General features: G+C 38.4%; 2 protein-coding genes across 3 annotated transcripts in view; both read right to left on the reverse strand.

Annotated features, from left to right (window-relative positions):
• Positions 1-1,311: 1,311 nt before the first annotated feature.
• On the reverse strand, positions 1,312-2,959 carry LOC109827702 (G-type lectin S-receptor-like serine/threonine-protein kinase At2g19130; the record flags this gene model as incomplete). Its single annotated transcript, XM_020394717.1, is given in 6 exon segments — positions 1,312-1,395; positions 1,397-1,566; positions 1,569-1,922; positions 1,925-2,208; positions 2,301-2,766; positions 2,920-2,959. Coding segments are annotated over 6 exon segments (1,398 nt in total), but the record flags the coding sequence as incomplete, so codon positions are not given.
• A 3,136-nt stretch (positions 2,960-6,095) lies between these two features.
• LOC109827703 (acyl-coenzyme A thioesterase 8-like) overlaps positions 6,096-22,823 on the reverse strand; it is a 24,108-nt gene continuing 7,380 nt past the window's right edge. For both annotated transcript variants that reach the window (XM_020394719.1, XM_020394718.1), the window contains 10 exons: positions 20,570-20,657; positions 18,861-18,973; positions 10,597-10,659; positions 10,465-10,520; positions 9,423-9,518; positions 9,255-9,311; positions 7,240-7,341; positions 6,658-6,706; positions 6,507-6,575; positions 6,096-6,433 (listed from right to left, as the gene is read on the reverse strand). In XM_020394719.1, coding sequence (XP_020250308.1) covers positions 6,356-6,433; positions 6,507-6,575; positions 6,658-6,706; positions 7,240-7,341; positions 9,255-9,311; positions 9,423-9,518; positions 10,465-10,520; positions 10,597-10,659; positions 18,861-18,973; positions 20,570-20,657 — 771 coding nt within the window. In that variant the 3' untranslated portion in view covers positions 6,096-6,355. The remainder of the gene's footprint in view (positions 6,434-6,506; positions 6,576-6,657; positions 6,707-7,239; positions 7,342-9,254; positions 9,312-9,422; positions 9,519-10,464; positions 10,521-10,596; positions 10,660-18,860; positions 18,974-20,569; positions 20,658-22,823) is intronic.

Here is a 22,823-nt window from a genome sequence, read left to right on the forward strand (position 1 = left end):
ATTGAGGTGTTGTGCTACTGACGTGCCTTCCGCCATTCTCAGATTGAATAACCGCCGCATCAAATGAACTTTGTTCGTGGCTGATAGCTTCTCATACATATTTGAGAGTGCTGCCATAAGACCCGTCGTGGTCTTCTCCTTCGCTATGTTGAACGCAACATTGTAGATCAACGTCAATCGGATAACACCGAGGGCTTGTCTGTCTAGAAGGATCCACTCATCTTCCTTCATCGACTCTGGCTTCTTTCCCGATAGTGATTGATACAAATTTTTCTGATACAGATAATCCTCTATCTGTATATTTTAGAATCCGAAATTTGTCCATCAAACTTCTCAAGTCTCATTTTTCCTTCATCTACAGCCATGGCTCCCACTCGAATCTGACTTCCTCTAGATCGTTTCACGTTCTGATACCAGTTGTTGGGAATCTACGCCGAAACCCCTAAGACAGCAGAAACGGGGTATAGAGAAAAGTACACCAAGTTTTAACGAGGTTCGGCAACTGCCTATGTCCTCGGGAGCCACACAGTAAATTTCTTATTTAATCAAACAAGAAATTATAAACTTAGAGCAGATCTCAAACTTGAGATCTCTCAATAAATAATAATTAATACTATAGCTACAGTATTAATCTCTCTCTCAAATACCCCTATTTAATTCTCTCTTAAATAGAGAATATTCCAACAATTCCTTTCTTAAATCTCTCTAAAAACCGCTGGAGGAGAAAAAGGATCGGGAGAGAAGAGAGAGAGAAGCCACCGACGAGAAAACACGAGGAGAGAGAGGAGAGAAACACACGGGCTAGGGCACATGGTTTCCCTTTTATAGGGAAACCCTAGGACAGTTGGCGACAGGCTGTCGTTGCCTGTCAACGATCTCGCCTGCGAGGAGCTCGAGCTCGCCTGCTCTCGACTCCGCCTGCAGACCCCCAAACTCGAGCTTGTCTGTCTCTTGTCAAGCTCGCGTGCATCAACACAGACTTCGCCTGCTCGAACTCGCCTTCTTCTGGACTTCGCCCGCTCGCCTACAGATCTTGCCTGCAGAAGTTCTCGAGCTCGCCTATGAGGGGTCGCCTCAACATCGAGCCTGCCTGACGGTCGCTCAACCTCGCGGTGAATCGAGGTTTGATCTACACTTGATTCCAACAAACATTACAATACGCATGTGACTAAACTTAAAACCTACAATCACCTTTTTTTTAAAGAGAAAAAGAAGATAATAACAGATACTGGTCTCTCTTTATTACTAAGACTCCATCTTGAGATCCTGGGATAACCTCTCGTCTTATGACAATTCATAGTAACAAATTACCGAACCCTCTTCTGCAAGATGTCGAAGATTTCTAGGAAATGGAGGCATCTCAACATCCAAAACTCCTTCCAACATTTTCCCAACTTAAACCAATCGACGGCCTTTCAAGCTCAGAGTCCTGAATGCACGAGCAAGCAACTGTACAAACTCTATTGACGTCCAAAACATCAACGTCCCCCTCCAAATTCTCATCTATCAAGCTAAGAACTTCTCCATTGATAATTTCGTTCACAGACTTCACAGGAAAAAAAATCTAGTGCTTCCATCTTCATTAACTGTTGAATTTCTTCTACCAGATACTATTTCAAATAAGATCATACCACAACTATAAACATCGACTTTGGATGTGATCGGTAGCCCTTCAATCCATTCTGGTGCTAGATAGCCTATAGTTCCCCTGGTCGTTGTCAGCACTCGGCTAAAGTCATGGCCAAGGAGTTTTGCCATGCCAAAATCTGATAACTTTGGACAGAATTCAGAATCTAGGAGAATGTTTTCTGGCTTTACGTCACAATGTATAATGCATTCTCTACACTCTTTATGGAGATATGCTAGTCCCCTAGCAATTCCTAGTATGATTTGGTGTCTAGTCTTCCAGTTTAAGCACTTGATTCTTTTGGAAAGAGGTGTTGATCTAAAGGTCCCTTTGTCATGTAATCATAAACCAGTATCCTTTCACTTCCTTCGCAGCAAAAGCCGCGTAGACGTGCTAAATTAAGATGATGAATTTTGCCTAATGTTCCCAACTCATTTCGGAATTCCTTTTCTCCTTGTCGAAACCCTTCGAGTCTTTTCACAGCTACATAATCTAAATCAGATAGAATTCCTTTGAATACCAAGCCAAACCCTCCGCCACCGAGCTTTTCAGAGAAATTCTTCGTCACTCTTTGCAAATCACTGTAAGTATATGAAACTAAGGGACCCTCGGAGGTTTAGATGCTCTATGGTCTTTTCTTTGAAATACCCAAATCAATGTTAGAAAGGCTAACAAAACTATTCCTCCCGCTACACTTACACCAACCTTCGTAACTAATTTATTTCTTCTTTTTTGTGGGAGGTCAGAGGCTGCGAGCCTTAGGTGAAGCGTACCAACTCCCTTGTCATCTTCAGATAGTCTCTGAAGATTTCGAATGTCTCCATTCAAAATTGAACATCCATTGCCATAAGCGTAAGCAGCGCGCGAACAATTATTCAAGCAAGCCACTTCACATTCTTTATCACTAGTTGCTGCGAAAATCTGCGAATCTGCAGGTAAGAGCAAATTGGGTACCGCCAAAAATCCGTCTTTTTCTCCAGAAGTCGAGTTCCTGTAACTGCACTGCAGGTGGGTTTTCCTTGAACACCCTGAACTCCAACCTTCTAACTCCCACTCTCTCGTGGAAGTCGGTCTGAAACCACTTGGACAGCTGCACAGTGGTTTTCTGCTATGATCAAATATTCCAATAGTTCCACAGACTGAATAAAATATCACAACAAGAATAAGGCTGAGCCCAGACCAACACCCATCCTTGATTATAATTAAAGCACATCCACTGCTGCATTTGACCAGACGAGTGCATCACGTTTCGAGCAAATATCTCATCGGTGGAGAGGTTTAAGGTAAAATACCTGCGCTTGTTTTTATCAATAAATTTGTACTTGTAGACATTGTATATATGCATCCATTCCAGGTATTAAGGCGAAGGTTTTGGCCGTTCCATTCTCCACTTATCCAATAGCTTCTTGATTTGCTCCATAGGAAAATAAACTGGCGAAGGCCGCTGGGGTATATAGTGTTGGTGAAAAGCCCAGGAGATGGATCCTCGGTGTTCCTCCATGAAGTCTGGCTTTGGTACTCTCCCGTGATTTTATTCATACGTAGCCATCCTTTGGGCAGCCATGTATCAGTTGGATAACCAAAGCTCCGCCATAGTATAGTAGACGCGTTTGGTTGGTCTCTGAGAACAAGATTACCGGCATCAAGAATCACTGCGATGTTAGAAATGGAGGAAGATGATGATCGATGATGATAGTGGGGTCGAGTTAGATGGCCAAACTAGAAGTTTTGGACTGTGAGAGGAGAACTAGATTGCCATTTTTAGACGGTTTCAGCTGAGAAGTTGTGGGATTGGATGCTACCCATACAACTGTTTGTGTAGGGATGTTTTTGTACCATATGCCAATATAGTAGTTTTGAGAATTTCCTGGGGTGAAGAAGCCAAGTTCAAAGAGGATTCGGATCCTCTCCACTACAAAAAAAAACAGTAGAGGGACCACTACATAATCACGGCCATTGATTATCTAGTTAATGGTTGTGATTTTATCTTTTAGTGCAAATTAGGAATGAGTGCAATACACGGGGTATGGTAAGTGTTAGATTTAGATTGTATCATAACCGCCTACTAAATAATCAACGATTGAGATTAAAAGCAATGGTCTCTCCACTACTTTTTTGTAGTGGAGAGGATCCAAATCCGTTCAAAGACGCCTCTTTTGGAGGCTATGGTTTGGTTTCCAGAGATGGATTGGCCTTGGGAGATTATATCAGTTGCGGTGCAGATATTGCTGCCGAATGAGAGGAGAAGAAAGTATAGTGAAAATGAGGAAACATGAGCTTTGGATGAACGTTTGCAGGAGAATAATAACGTAGGGGAAATTATAATTAATTAAAGCAAGCACCCTGATTCCAGAAGTAACCACTTTTACTTGTCTTGTTCTAAACCTCGTAATAGTCATACCGGTGTAGTCGGATTTAACACACGTCAGCTGCGTATATTCTTTAATTATTGTTTTTCTTTGCTCTTTTTTTTTAAAGAATTATTGTCGATGTAAAAAAGCAGCTGAGAAAGACGGCCTTTCATCCAGGAGATGGAAGGTTTCATACGTGAGAACCGCAGATTTGGATTAAATGTGTTGTTAACAAAATATTGGACGATAATAATGAATAATCAGTAAAGTTGACTATTAACAAATAGTAACCATTGAAGTAATACAAGGCGCAAAAATCTCTTTTTCCTTCAATATAATTGTAATGGTCAAAGTCTATTAAAATTGAGTTGATTAGCAGCACCTCATTAGAATTTAACAAGAGTAGTGTAGAAATTTGCCTTCTATCCCGGAAATCAAAAGGAAAACTGAAGTTTCAAAAAGAAAAGATGAGATGAAAATTCCCGAGCAAAGACGGCCATAGGAAGTTGTCAATAATTGGCCTAAAGAGCTGTTGGCACCGCGGCATTGACGGTTAGCTTAAACACGTACAAAGCTTAGGCTAGTTAAAGGCACATAATTTTGATGTTCCGTACTGTACAGTACGAGATATGTTTTGTGTAGAAAACATGAGCCAACTGTTCCAATTTCTAAAGATTGAATATTTTAGGCTTTTAGGGAGTACTAAGTCCATCCAGCATTAGTTTTTTACACGGTGGAATTAGCTTAGTGTTTGGTGGGAAAATTGAGATTAAAATTGTATTATTCTCTCTAACAGACTTAGAAAAAAATGAGTTACAATTCTCTCAATGTAATCTCTCTCTAACAACTTAGAAAAAGAAATTACAATTCATCTTCGATCAGTTTCCCGATTTACAAAAGAAGGAAGGGATCTACGAATACCCTTCCCTTTGTTTAACCTGGGTTCTTCTTGGTGTCGACGAAGTTCAGATCCTTGTATCCCGTTGACTATCAGAACGCTTCAACTCGTGGTACACGGTTGATTTCTCTTCGTTGGACGTTGAGGAGAAGAACTTGCGAGGCAAATTTGTATAACTCTAACGAGTTTAAGAACTCAGAACGAGTTTAAAACTCTTTGAAAAAGTTAATTTGATTCAACCGAAATCAGTTTACAAGCCAAGAAATTGCTCCAAAAGCTTCAAAGATCCGAACTCTCTGTTGCCGAAGATCTCTTCAAAGCTCTTTTCTCTCTTGATCCGTTCAAGAATATCTGCCCCCTTTTGCCGAGATGATTTTCATGATCTGACAAAAGATCTCTTTTAAGCTGATTTTTCAGCTATTTATAGGCGTTTAAGGGGTGTAACCGCCCATTAAATCACTCCATAATGGGGTGTAACTGCCCCCATTAAGTGGAAAGCGGTTTTGGAACCGTTTAACTCGTGTTTAAACGAGTCAAACACAAAATTCGCGTTCTGGGAATGCACTTTGCATCTTAAGCTTTGGGCACTGAGTTGAGCTCTGCGCTTGGTGTTGAAAACGCAATGGTGAACACTACGTTTTGCTCTTGCTCTGCGTTTGGAGTTTGGAACAAGGCCACGAGCTTTGCGTTTTGAGACTGGAATGCGGCCACGAGCTCTGCATTTGGAGTCTGGAACGCGACCACAAGCTCTGCGTTTGGAGTCTGGAACGCAGCCACGAGCTCTGCGTTTGGAGTCTATAACGCGACCACGAGCTCTGCGTATGGCTTTTGGGACACAAAGATGAGGTTTGCGTCTTGAATTGAAGAGACTATTGACTTATAGTCTCTCTAGAGCGTTGCGAAGATCGTCATCTTGTAATCTCCGTCTTGGCTCTTTGGAATGTGAGAGTCGTCAGATTGTAACTCTCGTTGTTGGTTGTAAAAGCTGTTGAATCAAAACTTACATCGGTTGTTGTGAAGACCGTCGAATTGTAATATTCATCGATCTATGTGAAAATCATCAGAATGTAGTCTTCGTCTATTGACATGAAAGTCGTCTGATTGTAACTTCCATCATCAGTGTTTGGCAAGGATCAGCTATTTGCAGTAATTCTCAGACAGCTTACAATTAGCTCATGCAGCTATAAATCAGCACAAAGACAAGCGCAAAATGTTTACAGAGCAAAATACAAAGTACAGAACTTTAATGAGGATGCAAATGCGGGTTTCACAGAGATCAATCCTTCAACATTACAATCCTTAATCAAGTAACTTGAGTAACTTAACGATGAACAAGCAAATAAATATTGGTGGCATCAGCCTGTACAAGCATCAGCAATCCTGAATAAAATGATACGAGTCAAACCAGTGTTGACGAGCAGACAGTAATATTTTCTACAGAATACAAAGACAACCTTGCTTGTGCCTACATATGAGCTCTTAAAGCTTTGGTTTAGGATCCTTGTTTCTTGGCATCCACTTCCTAATAAGAGCCTCTTGAGTTGATGATACAATAAGCTGTATATGCAACGTCATTTCAAGATTTTAGTATGGAGCAGTCAGTCCTTGTAGTGAAAACAAATTGAATTACCTCTCCTTGGCGATTAAACATGCGACCATAAGTAAATCCACGGCCCCCATAGGCATTGTAGCCCTCTATCTACAGAACAGGAAACTGCAATATGAATATGACCATGATACAGTTTTAAATCTGCAATAGATCTAAGAGGTAATATACTAACCACATATAGCAGCCAGTCATCCGCTCTGGCAGGCCTATGGAACCACATCCTAAGCACAACAGAACAAACATAAAAAATGGATGTCACAGAAGATACAGTACTGGAGTAGTATACATTTCTGTATCATGTGTTGTTTATGATTCCTTTGTGAAAAGAAGATTTTGGTCGAAATGAATTATAGTTTCTATACTAGAACCTGAGCTCGGGTTGAACCAAGATAAGGTCAAACAGGAGGGCTCAAGACAAAATCTTTGGTATGAGGATACAAATGCTTAAGGAAAGGGATGCTGTATGATTGCCACGTGAATGAGAGTATCAAATTATTTCCAGCTCCTTTGCAAGAGCATGCGGAGAAATATGGATCTCTTAGTCAAAAGTATGGCGTACATGCATCAAATGAAAGAGCATGCATCCACCAATAATTGTACAAGATAAAATGTATTCACATTACTGAAGAATAGCAGATGATGCTGATTGATAGAAGTCTGAAGGACATAACAGGTTAAATATAGAACATAAAAATAATCTGTGAAAGGAAGTCTCTTTCTACAGTTAAATAAGATAAAGTTTGTCGACACATACGCATGATCCAAACTGAGTGATGTTGTCTTCTGACCCTTCCGGCGGTGAGGATCTAGACTAACACCGCCAAATATAAAATCTGAAGCATATGCTATAACACATCTGCAAAACTCAGCAAAACTAATTAAATTTAAGCGAACTCAGAATTAAGAATAATTCAGCTTAAAATTAACACAAAAGGAGTCTAAAAGAAAGAATAACATAACTCTGATTGTTACATTGCAGTTATTCTCACAAGTACTGGCTAGAACATGCACATAGGTGAATAAAATTTTCCTTCTGTAATACACTTTTTAACATAGCATTTTGCAATTGATTTAGATTATTGTCTCCTTTATCTTTTACATCCAGGTAATCCTAGAAACTTGTTTCAAACTTAGACTAGCTGGTTGTGTTCCCATCAAGTTTTGCTGGTCACAGTATGCTACTCTACAGCTGAAGAGCTCACTTTCCTCCAATGATAAATGGTACCATTTGTCGTAGTATAGCTGGCTACAGAAGCAACAGCTTTCACAAGCAACATTCATTAAACCAAGTGTTTGTCTGAAGAAGAAAATCAAACAAAATGGAGAAATGAAAGGAGAAGGGGAAAAAGAGCATCTTTCCGCATAATAGGTCCACTGGACACACTGGGCGATCTTTATCTGGAAAGAAAGATAAGTGTTTACTGATTTGAATTTATTTAGGTCCAGCTATTCTGATTAAAATTTTTGGATGTTTTTAATGTTCTTGGTTTAAGAATATCAGGATTCTAGTCACTGAGGTTCTAGAATATAGTTTATTCTGAACCAACAATATATATAAAATGTTTCAGTCTGAATTTTACCATGACATACAAACTTAATGTAACAAGATGAAAAGTGACATCAACTCAAGAGAATCAACCTAGATCTCAATAAAAAATAAAAGTTCAAAAGAAACAACAATTGTGGAATATAATTATAGTACTTAAGAACTCATTGAATAATATCCATCTTTTCCCTTCTTCTAGACTTTTGTTAGGGGTATGGAGAGAGCTCCTGCTCGGCACATACTTTCTACAAGTAGCAACTCAGCATGTTTAAGAGAAGGTGTAGGTTTACTCGCTAGTTGATGAGTTGGTCAAATGATTCATGAACCCTTGTGCTAATTAGCTACCAAAATGATTGGGAAAACTACCATTTAAGAGGAGGATTTCAATTTAACTAAAAAAAACAGGAGCTTGAATTTCCATACTTGTTAAATTTTCAGGAATTTCTTTCAAATGTGGTGGAAGAGAAAGTGTCCATAGAAAAAAAAGCAAAATTGGTATGTGTTTTTTGTTGGTTTATGTTCTTTAGTTGTTTCAGTTGTGTCTAGAAGCATATCTTGCACTTGGACAACTAACGTGGTCTTGGTTATATAGCTGTTAGCTCAGTATATAACCAGATAAATAACAGACAGGACAACAACAAAAATAATGATAATACTACTAAGTAAAGGATGATGATGATAGTAACAATAACAATATCAATAACATCAGAGGTTTCCCCTCTGGCATTATAAGACATCTCATCCTTCCCCAGTCCCTATTATCCTTGCCAGTAAACTCCCTGAATCTTTGTGCCATCTCAGCATGACTCAGCCTTGCCTAAACTAATCATATTTGTGCCTGTTTCTTCTTCCCTTTTTGTGCTCTATTTTGGGTATTGTACTTCTATTGTTGTTTATACACATATAGTGTCGGTTCTTGTCGCTGTGCACAAAAACAATCAATAAGAACATAACATCAGGTGTCAAAGAATAACAGAAAGTGTGCCGGAAAGGAGCTACATTCACAAGTGCTGATTCCATTAGCCCACAGCAGTGATATGTCAAAGAAATAGTTCAACTATGGAGAAGATATAAAGAAGTGCACTTAGAATATATTCAACAAAGCAAAAATCTGTGTTATTTAATGTATTACATAACACATCCACCAAGCACATAATCAAGATGATATACAGCATGAAAATGCAAAGCCAAAGCGCTGAAGTATCATGAGTCAGATTGCTTACCTATGCAAAGCTGGGTCATCAGAAAGCTTTCCTCTTGCTCTAAACCAATAATTTGAACTGGAAAAAAACGGTTGATTCTAACAAACAGTAAGATATCTTGAAGCTTCTTTCAAAATGATAAAGGACAATGAATATGTTACAATTAGTGTAGGAACATTTGGATCTAACCGTGGTGGAAGAGGACTAGGAGGATTGATATCACAAAATCGTATCTCTATGGGCCATGGAACAAATCTTTTTTTAGCAACCCTATTTCGGTAAGATCTGATAAAATCAAGGTGTTAGAATCCTTTGGAATCCAGAACTTCAAAATAAAAGCGAAATGATAACCCAAGTGGGTGTGTTCAAGATGAAATTCATTTATGAGATATTGGTATTTTATACCGGAGAGAAAATACATATCTTGAGGAGGACTTAAAGGATGCAAGCAGAACACAAATCTGAACTATTGATCACATATTAATTTTATTCAACACGACTAACATAACAGTAAATTTTGGCTCTCCTGATAGAAAATAGAAACCAAACAAGTGTGGTACACAGAGAATGACATGTTTAAGTATGTCCTGATAATAGATGGCTGAAATACTTCTTTACGTAGTAAAAAAACTCAGCAAGGCACCATAGTGTATTATGATTTGGAAAGGCAAAGAAGAACTGATGATGAGATTAGAAACAAAATTCACCTGTTTGGTATAAGAAAAGTTAACTGAAATATCCACTAAATCTTAAAAACTACTTTTGCCAGAGCAAGTGAATTTGGCTGCATGTTAGACTGAATGTAACAAATTAAGATATCTAAAGAAACCTATAAACGGGTGCTTTTCACATGTAACACCATAACAGCATAACAGAAGAAAGAGCTCCTTATATCGTATCAATAATCAACAACATTAAGGCTCCATTCCCATATAAATAAAGATGCTTTTCCTAAATCTATCACCAGTATGTATTTGTACTAAATTAAAAAACCATCTACAATATATGATAATCATGGAGCACATCACAAGCAACCAATCCAGATAGATGAAATTGGCCCTGTATAAGTCACTTAACATATGCTGCTTTTGTAACCAGTTGATAGTTGTTCAGCAGATATTTCTCAGATTTTATCCAAACATGGCAGCAAGCTCATTCATGGAAGGGAAAAACCAACAAATACCTATATAAATATATAATTAATAACATTCGAAATTCCAATGAAAATTACATTGGAAGACGAGGATCAGTGAGGTGTCTGTCTCGTAGCTCTTCCATTGATGGTAACTACATAAGAAATTAAATGCCATTCAAATATCACTAGCTTTAAAAACGATAAAACGAATGAAAAGGACATACTTACTGTCTCTGGAGCTGGAACCTGAGGCATTAAACTTTCTTGATGTTCAAAACCTACTTCTTCTTTCTGCAACAGAAAAGCATGACACAATTTATATACACAGCTGAATTAGCATGCTCATTCGCACCTTAGAGCTTATACTAAATAGGGGTCAACTTATAGTTGCGGTTGAATGATTGAATACCATGTCCAAGACATATACAATAAAGGACATGTACGATGCTACAGCCCTCCGTGGCTATAATACTTATCCTTTACGTTTCATAACAATAAAGTGCCTAACTTTTCTGATGGTTTAATGATAAAATATATTACAACCAACTTTCAGCCTCAATAACGCACTGGCATACTTTTCATAAATATAACATTAAAGATAGCTAGTTATGATCTCGAATACAAAACATATTAATCAGGTACTATCTTTGATGGATGAAGACACTAAGCAACATATACACATAATTCTAGAACGATTAAGATATTACAGGAGCTATATCATAAGCATATGCAAAAGTTGCAATACCTTACAACATATGAAATTATAACAAATACAAAATCCTCATTACACACAATGGTATATTGCTTTTCTATTGTAGCTAGCAATCTCTACCAACATTCCAAGTCCCCTTGTAATGGCTCTTTGAATCTCTGTCACAAGCCCCTAGCTGAACAATAATATCTTTAACACCAGCATACATTCCTTATAATCCTAACTGAACAATAATATCTTTAACACCGGCATACGTTCCTTATAATCCTTAACGCTATTTCATGAACCATGAGTAATCCCCAGTATCCCCTTTAATATAATACCAGATAAATCTCGACATCATACCTTGACCTTAAGCATATTTATTTTTATTCTACGACATCATTCTGAAATTTCAAGAAGCTTTAGTAGTTTAAATTGTGTTTTTAAGTTCATAGGGTTTTTTTTAACAAATTTCATTAAAATTTTACTGTGACACTCTCACTTTAGTCCTGCATGGACTAATGTGAAGAAATGTTAGTGGTTTAAATAGAGAAAATCCCAAGGCTCAAGAACAACTAGTGTTAGCATTTTGGTAGTGAACTTTAGCCAACATCTAGTTGCTCTTGGTGGGTCACATGGCTTGCACGCGCCAACGGGTCCGTGGCCCGGGGCATGACAAAATGGTATCAAAACAGTTGCCAGTAGGAAGTGTGAAGCTAAGTGTTATACGGTGCTAAGTGCTACACCGCGTGGATGTTAGGGAGCCACCTCTAGAGCCCGTAGGAGCCACCTCTAGAGACCACATCACCTGGCAGTGACACTGATGTGTCAATTGTCATGTTGTGATCACGAGGACGTCGTCTTTATAAGGTGACGTGATTGTGGTATCCCCACTTTACTCTCACATGGACTAGTATGAAGAAATGTTATTGGTTTAAATAGAGAAAAGTCCAAGGCTCAAAAACAACTAGTGCTACCATTTTGGTAGTGGACTTTAGCCAACATCGAGTTGCTATTGGTAGGTCCCATGGCTTGCACGCGCCAACGAGCCCGGGACCTAACAATTACAATTTCTTATGGAAATATGGTTAATAAGACTTTCTCTATAATTTTATCATCTATCTGTTAGTTAACCCTTTCTTTGTTGAGGGCTCAACTTGTCACTAAAAGACAAGCCATTAGAGGGTCTTCAAGCAAAAGAAACAACAAAGGCAGCAGCAACAACAACAAGCAGAAGCAGAAAAGGCGGTAGAGGTGATCTGATCGGCCAGTATACCAATAGTGGGGTTGGGCGGTTTGACCGCCCAGTCAGACCACATGACTATCTGAACACGCGGTTAGACTGTTTTTGGGCATTTTCTGTAGCTTGAGTTCTATTTGGGCCTAGTTTCCTAGCTATTGTTGGACCCATGAAGTCTACCCTAGCTATTGTTAGACCCATGAAGTCTACCCTATTTAAAGGGTGCTTTCTGAGATCTAGGGTTTTAACCCATCAGGTTTATGCGCGAGAGAGAGGCTAAGATAGAGAGAAGAATAGAGATGAATTCTTGTGGGGATTTGCAAGCTAAGGTTTGGGAGATCTTGTATTCTTCTTCTTTCCAATAAAGTTCTTCTTGAAAAAGTCAATAACTCCCCTCCCATTCTCTCATGGATGTAAACAAATTGCCAAATCATGTAAATATCACCTTTGTTCTTGCTTTTATGATCGCATGCTAGTTTTTTCATTTGTGATATGGTTTGTTGATTACTAAAGGTTCTACATGAACTCTACAAGCTTGGTTGGATTTATAATCAATATCCAACACTTGGTGTTAGAGCTGAAGGTTAAGCAGTTCAGTTCATCATGGATTCAATAACGCTAATAAGGTTGTTTTAGGAACAGGAAGAGTCAAAAAAGGAGTTGAAGGCTATGGCGACTGCCAAAATACCATCTCAAACGAAGTACGACATGGAATGTTTTGACGGCAAGGGGAATTTCATGCTAGCAAAGGAGGATCAATGCGCTTTTAGTGAAAGAATGTATCATGAAACTCCTAAAGGGAAAGCCGACGAAGCTTGCAGACATGGATGATGAAGATTAGGATGAACTCGATCTTAAGACTATGAGCACCATTTAAGCTTGTTTGGCAAATCATATCATGTACGGCGTAATGTCAGAGACTATAGCGAAAGGTGTTTGGAAAAAGCTTGAAAGTATCTATATGGAAAAGAGTTTGTTGAACAAATTTTACATTAAAAAGTAACTCTACAAGCTTCAGATGAAAGAAGGTACGCCGCTTCTGTCACATGCATGTGTTTGACAAGCTTATAGGAGATCTTTTATGCTTGATGTAAATCTGAAGAGGATAAAGCACTAATTCTTCTCGCATCACTCATATATTCATATGAGCATTTGGAGGCAATGATCATGTACGGAAGAGATACTCTTAATTTGGAGGAAGTAAGGGCTACTCTTTTGAGCAATGAAGTTATGAGGAAGTCTAGAGCTAATGAAACTACTCCATCTGGGTTGATCATCCAGAAAAGAGGGTGAAGCAATAATAGAGAAGGAAACAGATCCAGATCCAAATCCAAATAGAGGGCTTCCATTCATGATGACAGTGGTTGTTTCTTTTGTAAAAGGATGGGGCATATAAAGCATTATTATATTAACTATATGCAATAGCTAGAATGGAAGGAAAGATCACCAAGTAACAGTGAGAAGACAGATCAAGCCAGGATAGCTCAAGAAGCGGAGGAGAACGAGAAAGAATGCAATGTGTTGACTGCATCTACCAGGAAGGGCGCTTACTCTGATATGTGGATTCTTGATTCGACATGCACATATCATATGTGCTCTCACAAGGAGTGGTTTGACACTTATGATGAATACAATGGTGTGACAGTTGTTATGGGGAACACATCTACTTGCAAGATAATTGGCATCAGCAATATTAAGGTGAAGATGTACTACAAGATGGTACAGGCTTTAACTAATGTACGACACACTCTAGAGTTGAAGAACTTATATCTCTAGAAGCACTTGAGAATGCGGATACAAGTTTGTGGGTAAAGGCACAACACAAAAAGAAATGAAAGGGTGATAGTTTATCTCAAAGGTGAGAGAAGGGCGAACTTGTATAGGTTGATCGGAAGCATGATGACAGGTGAAGCTTCGATCGGAACAACAAAGAAACAAGTGGAGGATACATCAAAACTTTGTCATATGCGTCTGGGAGACATGAATGGAAAAGGTCTTCGGGTGCTACACGAGGTGAGCTTTACTACAGCAATACACAAGACAAAAAATTTATTGGACTACATTCATTCAAACGTATAGAAGCCTGCATCAACAAGGTTCAAAGGCAGTGCAGAGTATCTCATCGCGTTCATCGATGACTTCTCACAGAAGGTATGGGTTTATTTTCTAACTTATAAATCTCAAGTATGTCAAAAGTTAAAGGAGTGGTGGAGAATCAAACATAGCGACAAATTAAGTATTTAAGGACAAAGAATGGGGGTGAATACACCCTGAAGGAGTTCAAGCAATTCTCCATTTAATAAGGCATGCAACATCAGCTCAGTATCAGGCCAACCAGAACAAAACGGGGTAGCAGAGCGTATGAATCGAACACTAATGGAGAGAGCTAGAAGCATGAGATTACCTGACAAAGAGCTTCTGGGCAGAAGCGGTGAATCATGCATGCTATTTGGTAAATCGTACATCATATACTGCTATCAACCTTCAGATTCTAGAAGAGGTATGAACAAAAGGGACGGTTGGTTATGATTCCGTGAGTATTTGGGTGCCCTACCTACATTCTGGTGGTGGATAGGAACAAATTGGATGCAAAGTCAACTTCATCAAGTTTCAAAACGTCAAGGAGGTGAAAGAGCATTCAGTGGACATAGAGATTATTGGTTCATAGCAAGTTAAGAATACAAACATAAGAGATGCAATACATGAAGGAGATGTAGGTGTAGACGAGCATATAGTTACAAGTGGTGATGACTGACGAGGAACTCAACCCTAGCAGGAGCATTCTATAGCCAGGGACAACAGACGAGACCCACAAGATACCGATCAGGTATGGTTCGGAAAGATCAAGTGGCATTTGCTCTAGTATGAACAGTGGTGATTCGAGCACTTATAAGAAAGCACTCAACAATAAGGACAGAAACAAGTGGATGAATGTCATAACAGTGGATATGGAATCTCTTTGAAAGAATTAGACATGGGATCTAGTCAGACTACCGAAAAAGTGAGCTATAAGATGCAAGTGGGTATTCAGATAGAAGGCCAATGAGCAGTACAAGGCATGTCTCGTGGTGAAGGGGTACGCTCAAAAGATGGGGATTTACGACAAGATATTTTCTCCGAAAGTCAATCATATGTGGATCCGGGTGTTGTTGGCAATGGTAGTGGAGCATGATAAGGACTTGGAGCAGCTTGATGTGAAAAAAACATTTCTACATGGAGAGCCTGAGGAAGTCATTTATATTAAGTAGCTTTACAGACTGAAGCAATCGCCAATACGGTGGTACAAACAGTTTGACTCATTCGTGTTGGCAACGGGATACACTCGATGCGAGTATATAGCTATATTTATTTCAAGCAATACAGTGAGGGAGCATTCACATACTTGTTGTATATGGATAACATGTTAATTGCAACGAGATGTTAATTGCAGCGAGAAGTAAGAGATTCAAAGTTTGATGGCTCAGTTGGGCAAGGAATTCGACATCAAGGACCTAGGCAAATCTAAGAAGATTCTTGAGATGGAAATTTATCGAGACAATACAGCGGGAAAGTTATTTCTATCCTAACGAAAGTATGTTGAAAAGGTGATTGAAAAGTTTAACATAGTGAAGATGAAACCAGTGAGCATGGCTATTGCCGGTAACTTCATATTATCCTTGTATTTATGTTCGAATATAGACGAAGACAAGGAAGAGATGTCTTCGGTGTTATATGCAAACACAATAGAGACAAAGCTGGAGTTATCATACACGATGAGTTTGGTAAGCAGGTACATGTTGAACCCAAGAAGTCTCATTGGGAGGCGGCGAAGTGGATACCACGATATCTAATAGGTACAACCGACTCGAGCATTTATACAAAAATGTGCAAGGGAAGCTAAGTGAGTTGAAGGGATAAGTTGATGTAGATTACGCATGTGACCTTAATTATTACCTTCAACATGCGAAATCTACATCAACTTATCCCTTCAACTCACTTAGCCCTTCAACATGTAGGCCAGTATTACTGACATGGCCAGTATTACGCATGTTGAAGGGCCAGTTGATGTAGATTACGCATGTGATCTAATAGGTACAACCGACTCGAGCGTTTAATTATTGCCAGAAGCAGAAAAACGATAACGAAACAGTAGGCCAGTATTACCGACCTGTCAAACCGGCCGGTCTGACCAATCCCTTCAACTCACTTAGCCCTTCAACATGTAGGCCAGTATTACTGACATGGCCAGTATTACGCATGTTGAAGGGCCAGTTGATGTAGATTACGCATGTGATCTAATAGGTACAACCGACTCGAGCGTTTAATTATTGCCAGAAGCAGAAAAACGATAACGAAACAGTAGGCCAGTATTACCGACCTGTCAAACCGGCCGGTCTGACCAGCCGGTATACCGACATGGTGTTGGGCAGTCTGATTGCCCGGTCAGACCACATGACAGTCCGACCGCTCGATCAGAACGTTTAAAGTATTTTCTGCAGCTTAAGTACTATTTTGATCCAGTTTTCTAGCTTTTGTTGAACCCACAGATTCTACCCTATTTAAAGGGTGATTTCTGAGATCTAGGGTTTTATCCCATCAGGTTTATGCTTGAAAGAGAGGCTAAGATTAAAAGGATAAGAGAGATCAATCTTCGTGAGGATTTGCAATCTAGGGTGTGAGAGATCTTGTATTATCTTTCTTGATAAAGTAAAGAACTTTCATCTCATTCTCCCGTAGACATAAGCAATTTGCCAAACCATCACATCTTTGTTCTTGCTTTTGAGACTGCATGCTAGTTTTTTGTTTGTGATTTGGTTTGTTGATTGCTTAACCCACGTAAACTCTAAAAACTAGGTTGGAGTTCTGATCAGTGATCAATATCTAACATTCTTATTAGTCAAAAATAAGATTAACTTAATGATTTTCTCTCAAGCAGAAATTTGCACCCAAATTCTATTATGAAAGGACTCTCCATTAATTTTCCAAAATTCACATTACATGTCCAAAGAGTTTTAAACTGTATCTAGTATCCTTATCAGATTTGATCCTTCCAAGCCTATAAAACTTCATCAGCCAATTGGTCCTTTATAACAGGAACAAATAAACTGATTTCTATGAAAGATGAATGCACCCCATGATCACCAACATCAACCACCCACCATGATGGTTTTTGGTGATCCTCTCCCCTCAGTCAACCATTTTTTAGATGCACAGAATAAAATGTGCTTTGAGCAAAGGGAAAAATGTTTCATACACTAATCTCTTCATGTTCTTCATGCACCTCATGAAATTAACTAAGCAACCTCTGATGTAGATAGCCTTCATCTGGAAAACTCACAAAGAGTATATGAAGAAAAGAGGACATAAGAAAGACATAAAAGGTTACCGTAGTAGCTACAGTAACTGCAGGGGGGAAAAGATATGTTAACATAGGAAACAGATTCTTGAAAAGTTAGATTCCTTTCAAACAGGTTTCACTGAGATAAAGAAGCAAAGGTTAGATCATTCGAAGACAATTGAACTGACATCTTTATTGAGTTTTCAACCCATCACTGAGATACTTATGCCTACTTGATCACCAAGTCACGGGCTCCACAAACAGTTTGCAAGGTGTTTCAGCCATAATATTAATCACGCAAAAAATCTCTCTTTTGCCTTAATTGTATGATAGTTAGCATCTCTTTTTCTTTCCTGCTTATGATCTTCTTGCACCTCATGGAGTTAATTATTCCTTCTTACACAATTCTTTTCCGATCCACTCCCATCCTGGATTACTTTTGAACTAGTTTATCTCTCAGTTGCCAAAGTGAGCCTTAGATTCTTTTGAAGCAGGGTTCAGTGAGATATGGAAGCAAAGGTTAGGATCTTTTGAAGACAACTAAGCTGTCATCTTCATTGAGTCTCTAACCTCTCCATGAGATACTTCCGCCTCCTCGATCACCAAGTCATCGGCTCGACAAACAACACCAAAACTCCGAAGTTGTGCTGAGAGTTGAGAATATAATTTTATATTCTCACATGCCCACGTAGATTCAGCTCTAATTTCATGAGCCTAAATCTGGACCCACACAGAGGTATCTATTTTATTTAAATTCCTCTCTCTTTAAATGCATTGACAGTTGAATTTGTACTGGGTTGCTCTGGTAGCATAAAGAATCCTGCCATTACACATAAACTCCGAAGTTGTGGGATGGTTGAGGATATAATGTTATACTCAATGCAACCACTATCTTAATCATGCACAATAATGTATCTGTGGCCTAAAATTGTATGATAGTCCTCATCTCCTTTTTCTTCGCTGCTCAATTCTTCTTGAACATTACTGAAAAAATCCCCACCTCATTATGGTTACTAACTATCATCTATTAGATCTTCAAGAAAACTATTACCCTGTAACTCATAACCACACACGTGGACTTCAGAACATAACAGAAATGATGTGAAAAGTTTTCTAGGGACAAAATCTGAATGCATTTTCTTTTACTCATAGCCACATTGGATGCAGCTTATAGGTGATGGCCAGCACATATTTACAAGCATGTTCAATAATGATATTCTAGATGGTACCACAGAAATTACCTGAAATGATACAATCAAACTGAATATGACAACACCATGTTGTTTTGCATCAACTTGCCGGGTTGCAAAGCTTCTACCATCACGTCCACGGTGAACTTGATATATAATTGGGGCTGCATAATGAGTTTATATACGGATAAGATAAAGGAATTTTAGAAGCTTGCAATTTTAAATTTAGAAGGATCATCACATTCAATGCTAAACAAGTACTTCATCAAACAAATAGTCAAACTTGGAATAGTAACATGCCAATGTTTATTAAAATTTAGCAACCACTATGGTCTTGAAGAAAACTGTTTCTGCAGCATTCATTTATAATTAACTGAATATTTTTTATCAGAATAAACTGCAGCTGTGTTATTATTCAAATAATCTCATACAAGGAATCTTTTGATTGCAAATAAAGGTTTATGTGTGTGTAATATAAGGCACTTTGGCCAGCATAAGTCTTAGAGATTGGTACAATTCCCAGTGAAAAATCCATCAGCATACCCTTTAGTTTAGACCTCCGACTAATGGAATTTGGAAGTTGGCCCTCAATAGCATGAGATTAATTGAGTGAATAATAATGCGAATATCCAACCAGTAAATTTCACCAATTTCATAACATGCAAGAATGTTACTTGAAATGCATCCAGTAATGTTCTTGTACCTCTGTTTCAATACATAACATGTTTATCCCTCTCCTTTCCAATATATTGCATATTGTACCCTCCTTTACCTATATCAACCCTCTTTTTCCTTCTTTTTCAATATATTACATATTTATTCCTCTCTTTTCCTTTATCAACTCCTGTTTAACCCTACGAATTTATTGTCTCGTCTCTTGCAAATTGCCAGATTTTCATGTCATCAACTCATCTCTTGCAATCTCTGGGTTTCATCTCACCACTCAATCAACCCAATAGGGTATTCAACAAAATCATCTCACAAATATTTTACACCTACTCTCTTTTTTCCCTTTTGTCTCCATAATGTTATGTTACCTAGGTACTTCTACCGGGAGTCGTGCCCATATCCCACACGTATTGGTACACGTATCGAAATTTCGTGGACGCTTCTTGAATATATGCATACATTTATTCAAGTGCATAATTAATTATATAATACATGTTTTAACTTAAAACATTCCATGCACTTTCTTGGACATTTGATAATGTAAATGAAAAAACAATATCGATCTCATGCAAATTATTAATTTTAGTACATATGAACATATATATCGTCGTGTCCTCGTACGCTACTTTTTACAAAGTTACCGTGTCCCGTACCCATATCCGTACCTTTACTAGTACACATACCAATGCAAAGCCATAACATATTTTCCATTGTGTTCCCTTGTCACTAATTAGTGTTTCTTCGATACTCTTTATGAAATGTACCAGACATTAACCAAAAAAACTGTGCATTGAAGCTAGAGCAATTACTCGCTGATTGAGCAAGTGAGTTCCTATTTTGTCTCCAAGCAATGACCTGCTAATTAAGCAAGTATGTTCCTCTTTTGCCTTCAGCCAATGACTCGCTAATTGAGCAACTATGTTGTAATATTAATAGCCAACGACTCGCTAATGGAGAACTACTTATGATTCTCGGTTGTACCAAAATTAGTGTATTAACACGAGAAAAGTATATGGCAAAGGAATACTAAATAAACATGACTAGTGAAACAAAAAGGACTATAGGTATAACTAGCAACAAATTTACATTACCATTATTATCACCAGCCACAATAAAAGAAACATGCAGACTGTGTACCAATTTTAGACAATCCACGGTCTTAGACGCTGCTGCCACTGCCTACAAGATAAGTAGATGTAATAATGGGCATAAGAAATATACAGACATGGTATTATATATACATAAATTGCGGGATTCTTCCTTGAACCGGTACGCATATGTACAAATATAACAAATTGTTACCAACATGCAGCAGTTTCCACATTTTCTCTGAAACTTTAAACCTCATGACCACAATGCGACAAAGTTGTAAGTATGCAGAGCATGACATGATACATGCTTAAGTTGCAAGGTTTAATATTCAGCATTATTGCATAATACAAATAGCCGACAGATGTTGCTGATACAGCAGCAGTATATCCTCCAGAACTGTGAAGGTCATGAGCAAAGTACCACAAAGTTGTATTCGAAATAAGCATAGCATGAGATGGTATGTGATAAATTGAAGGCTGTAATAATCAGCATTGATGCTAAGATATAAACAGTCCAAAATACAGAAGATGCCCTATTTCCTCCTAGATTGAGGCCCATGAGCAACTGAGTGAGGTGCCACAAAGTGGTATTAGAAGTATGCAGAGATACATGCATAAGTAGCATGCCATAATGTTAAGCAATTAAGCTTAGACGTAATAGTAAAGGACTTGTTGTTAAGACAAAGCAGCTGCCTTGTCTATGAACTTTGAGTGCCGTGAGCAGAGTACCACTTATAAAATTCTAATCACATAAAAAGCAGAATTGCCACATTTTCATGCCTTGGTCCCAATGAACTTTCTCAGATCACTGGGCGCCGTCAAACATAAATGGGCACAGATCTGAGTCCAAAAAGAAGCTCAAGACTAAACCATGGTCATGCCCAGCTCTGTGTGGTCCTTATCCATTATATGCGGTGAAGATGAAAATAGAATAGAAACATTTGGTTGTCCTGGTCACATCCAGGTCGTAATGGAACTTACATGCATATGCAGATGCCTATGTACCAACATATCAGCGTACATATACTGTACCAGACAAGGCACAATAGGATCCATGAAACAAGACAATATAGTTCCATAGATTAAACCTGTAACCCCACAACCAACTTATGAAATCAACAAATAAGGAACCAAGACCTAAACACACATAAAAGTCCTGATTTATGCCCCTGTCAAATGGTACCCAGACCCAAGCCGCCCTGAGTATCCAACTAAACTTACAGGGTTAATTTAATAGGTTGCTCTCAGGAGTATCTGCATGGTGCATACTTTTTGCCAAAGATACATTACAGTTGAACGGAATGAATGCAAAAGACATTAAAAAAAACCAAATATGCAAATACTAAATAATGATTGTTTGTCAGAAATCTTAATCATGATTATGGTCAATTCTCTAGTTATGTAGTATTTTAGTCTTTAGATTCAATTTTTTATTGTAATGGTCACCTTAGATGCTGTCTAGCAATGGGCCAACAGCTAACTGAGGGGTTAAGGAGAGTTAACTCTTCTTAACATGCCAAACTTAAAATATACACATGAAGTAAGTGAGTTAACCCTCTTAATTTGCCCAATGTAAAAGTTACAAAAGGATTAACAATAAGCCATCTAGGTAGTTAAAACAGTTAGCCCCATTAAATGAGGGGTTCACAAAATTCACTTCTATGGAAGGGTTAAGAACTAACCCTTCATTAATTGAAATGGCTATTAACCATTTCCTTAATCAATTGTCCTTAAAACTTTTTAAACGGGACCTTAATATGAACGTAACCCCATATGTCAAATATATTGTCATCCCCATTAAAGAGAAAGAAGAAAAACAAATTTCCCACATCTTTGGACGCTCTCCAGGTTTGATGAAGGATTCTTAGTACAACATGACAAGTATAATTATAAATGTTCTTTTTCCTACCTATTAACTTTCTACGTGCTTCACAAGCCGCCCATGGCATTTGCAGAGGCTTGGAATGGCACCAGAGTACTACATATCATATTAACAGGCAGTTGTAAAATTCTGAGTAACTCGTTAATGATACCATCCTGAATGCTTTGAGAACCTACCAAACTGAATCTCTTTAAGTTGTAGTTGACCATCCTGATTATGGTACCATACAACCCATGGCCATGTGTATCAGTGTATGTGTGTGTGTGTGTTTACTAGAGGTTGGAGAGAGATAGAGAGGGAGGGAGGTTCACTTCTCAAAGAAGTAAACGAAAAGACTGCAATTGAAACTTCGTTCAAATATGGGAGAGTCAA

Source organism: Asparagus officinalis, unplaced genomic scaffold, assembly GCF_001876935.1.
Source record: "Asparagus officinalis unplaced genomic scaffold, Aspof.V1 AsparagusV1_Un376, whole genome shotgun sequence".
Taxonomy (NCBI): domain Eukaryota; kingdom Viridiplantae; phylum Streptophyta; class Magnoliopsida; order Asparagales; family Asparagaceae; genus Asparagus; species Asparagus officinalis.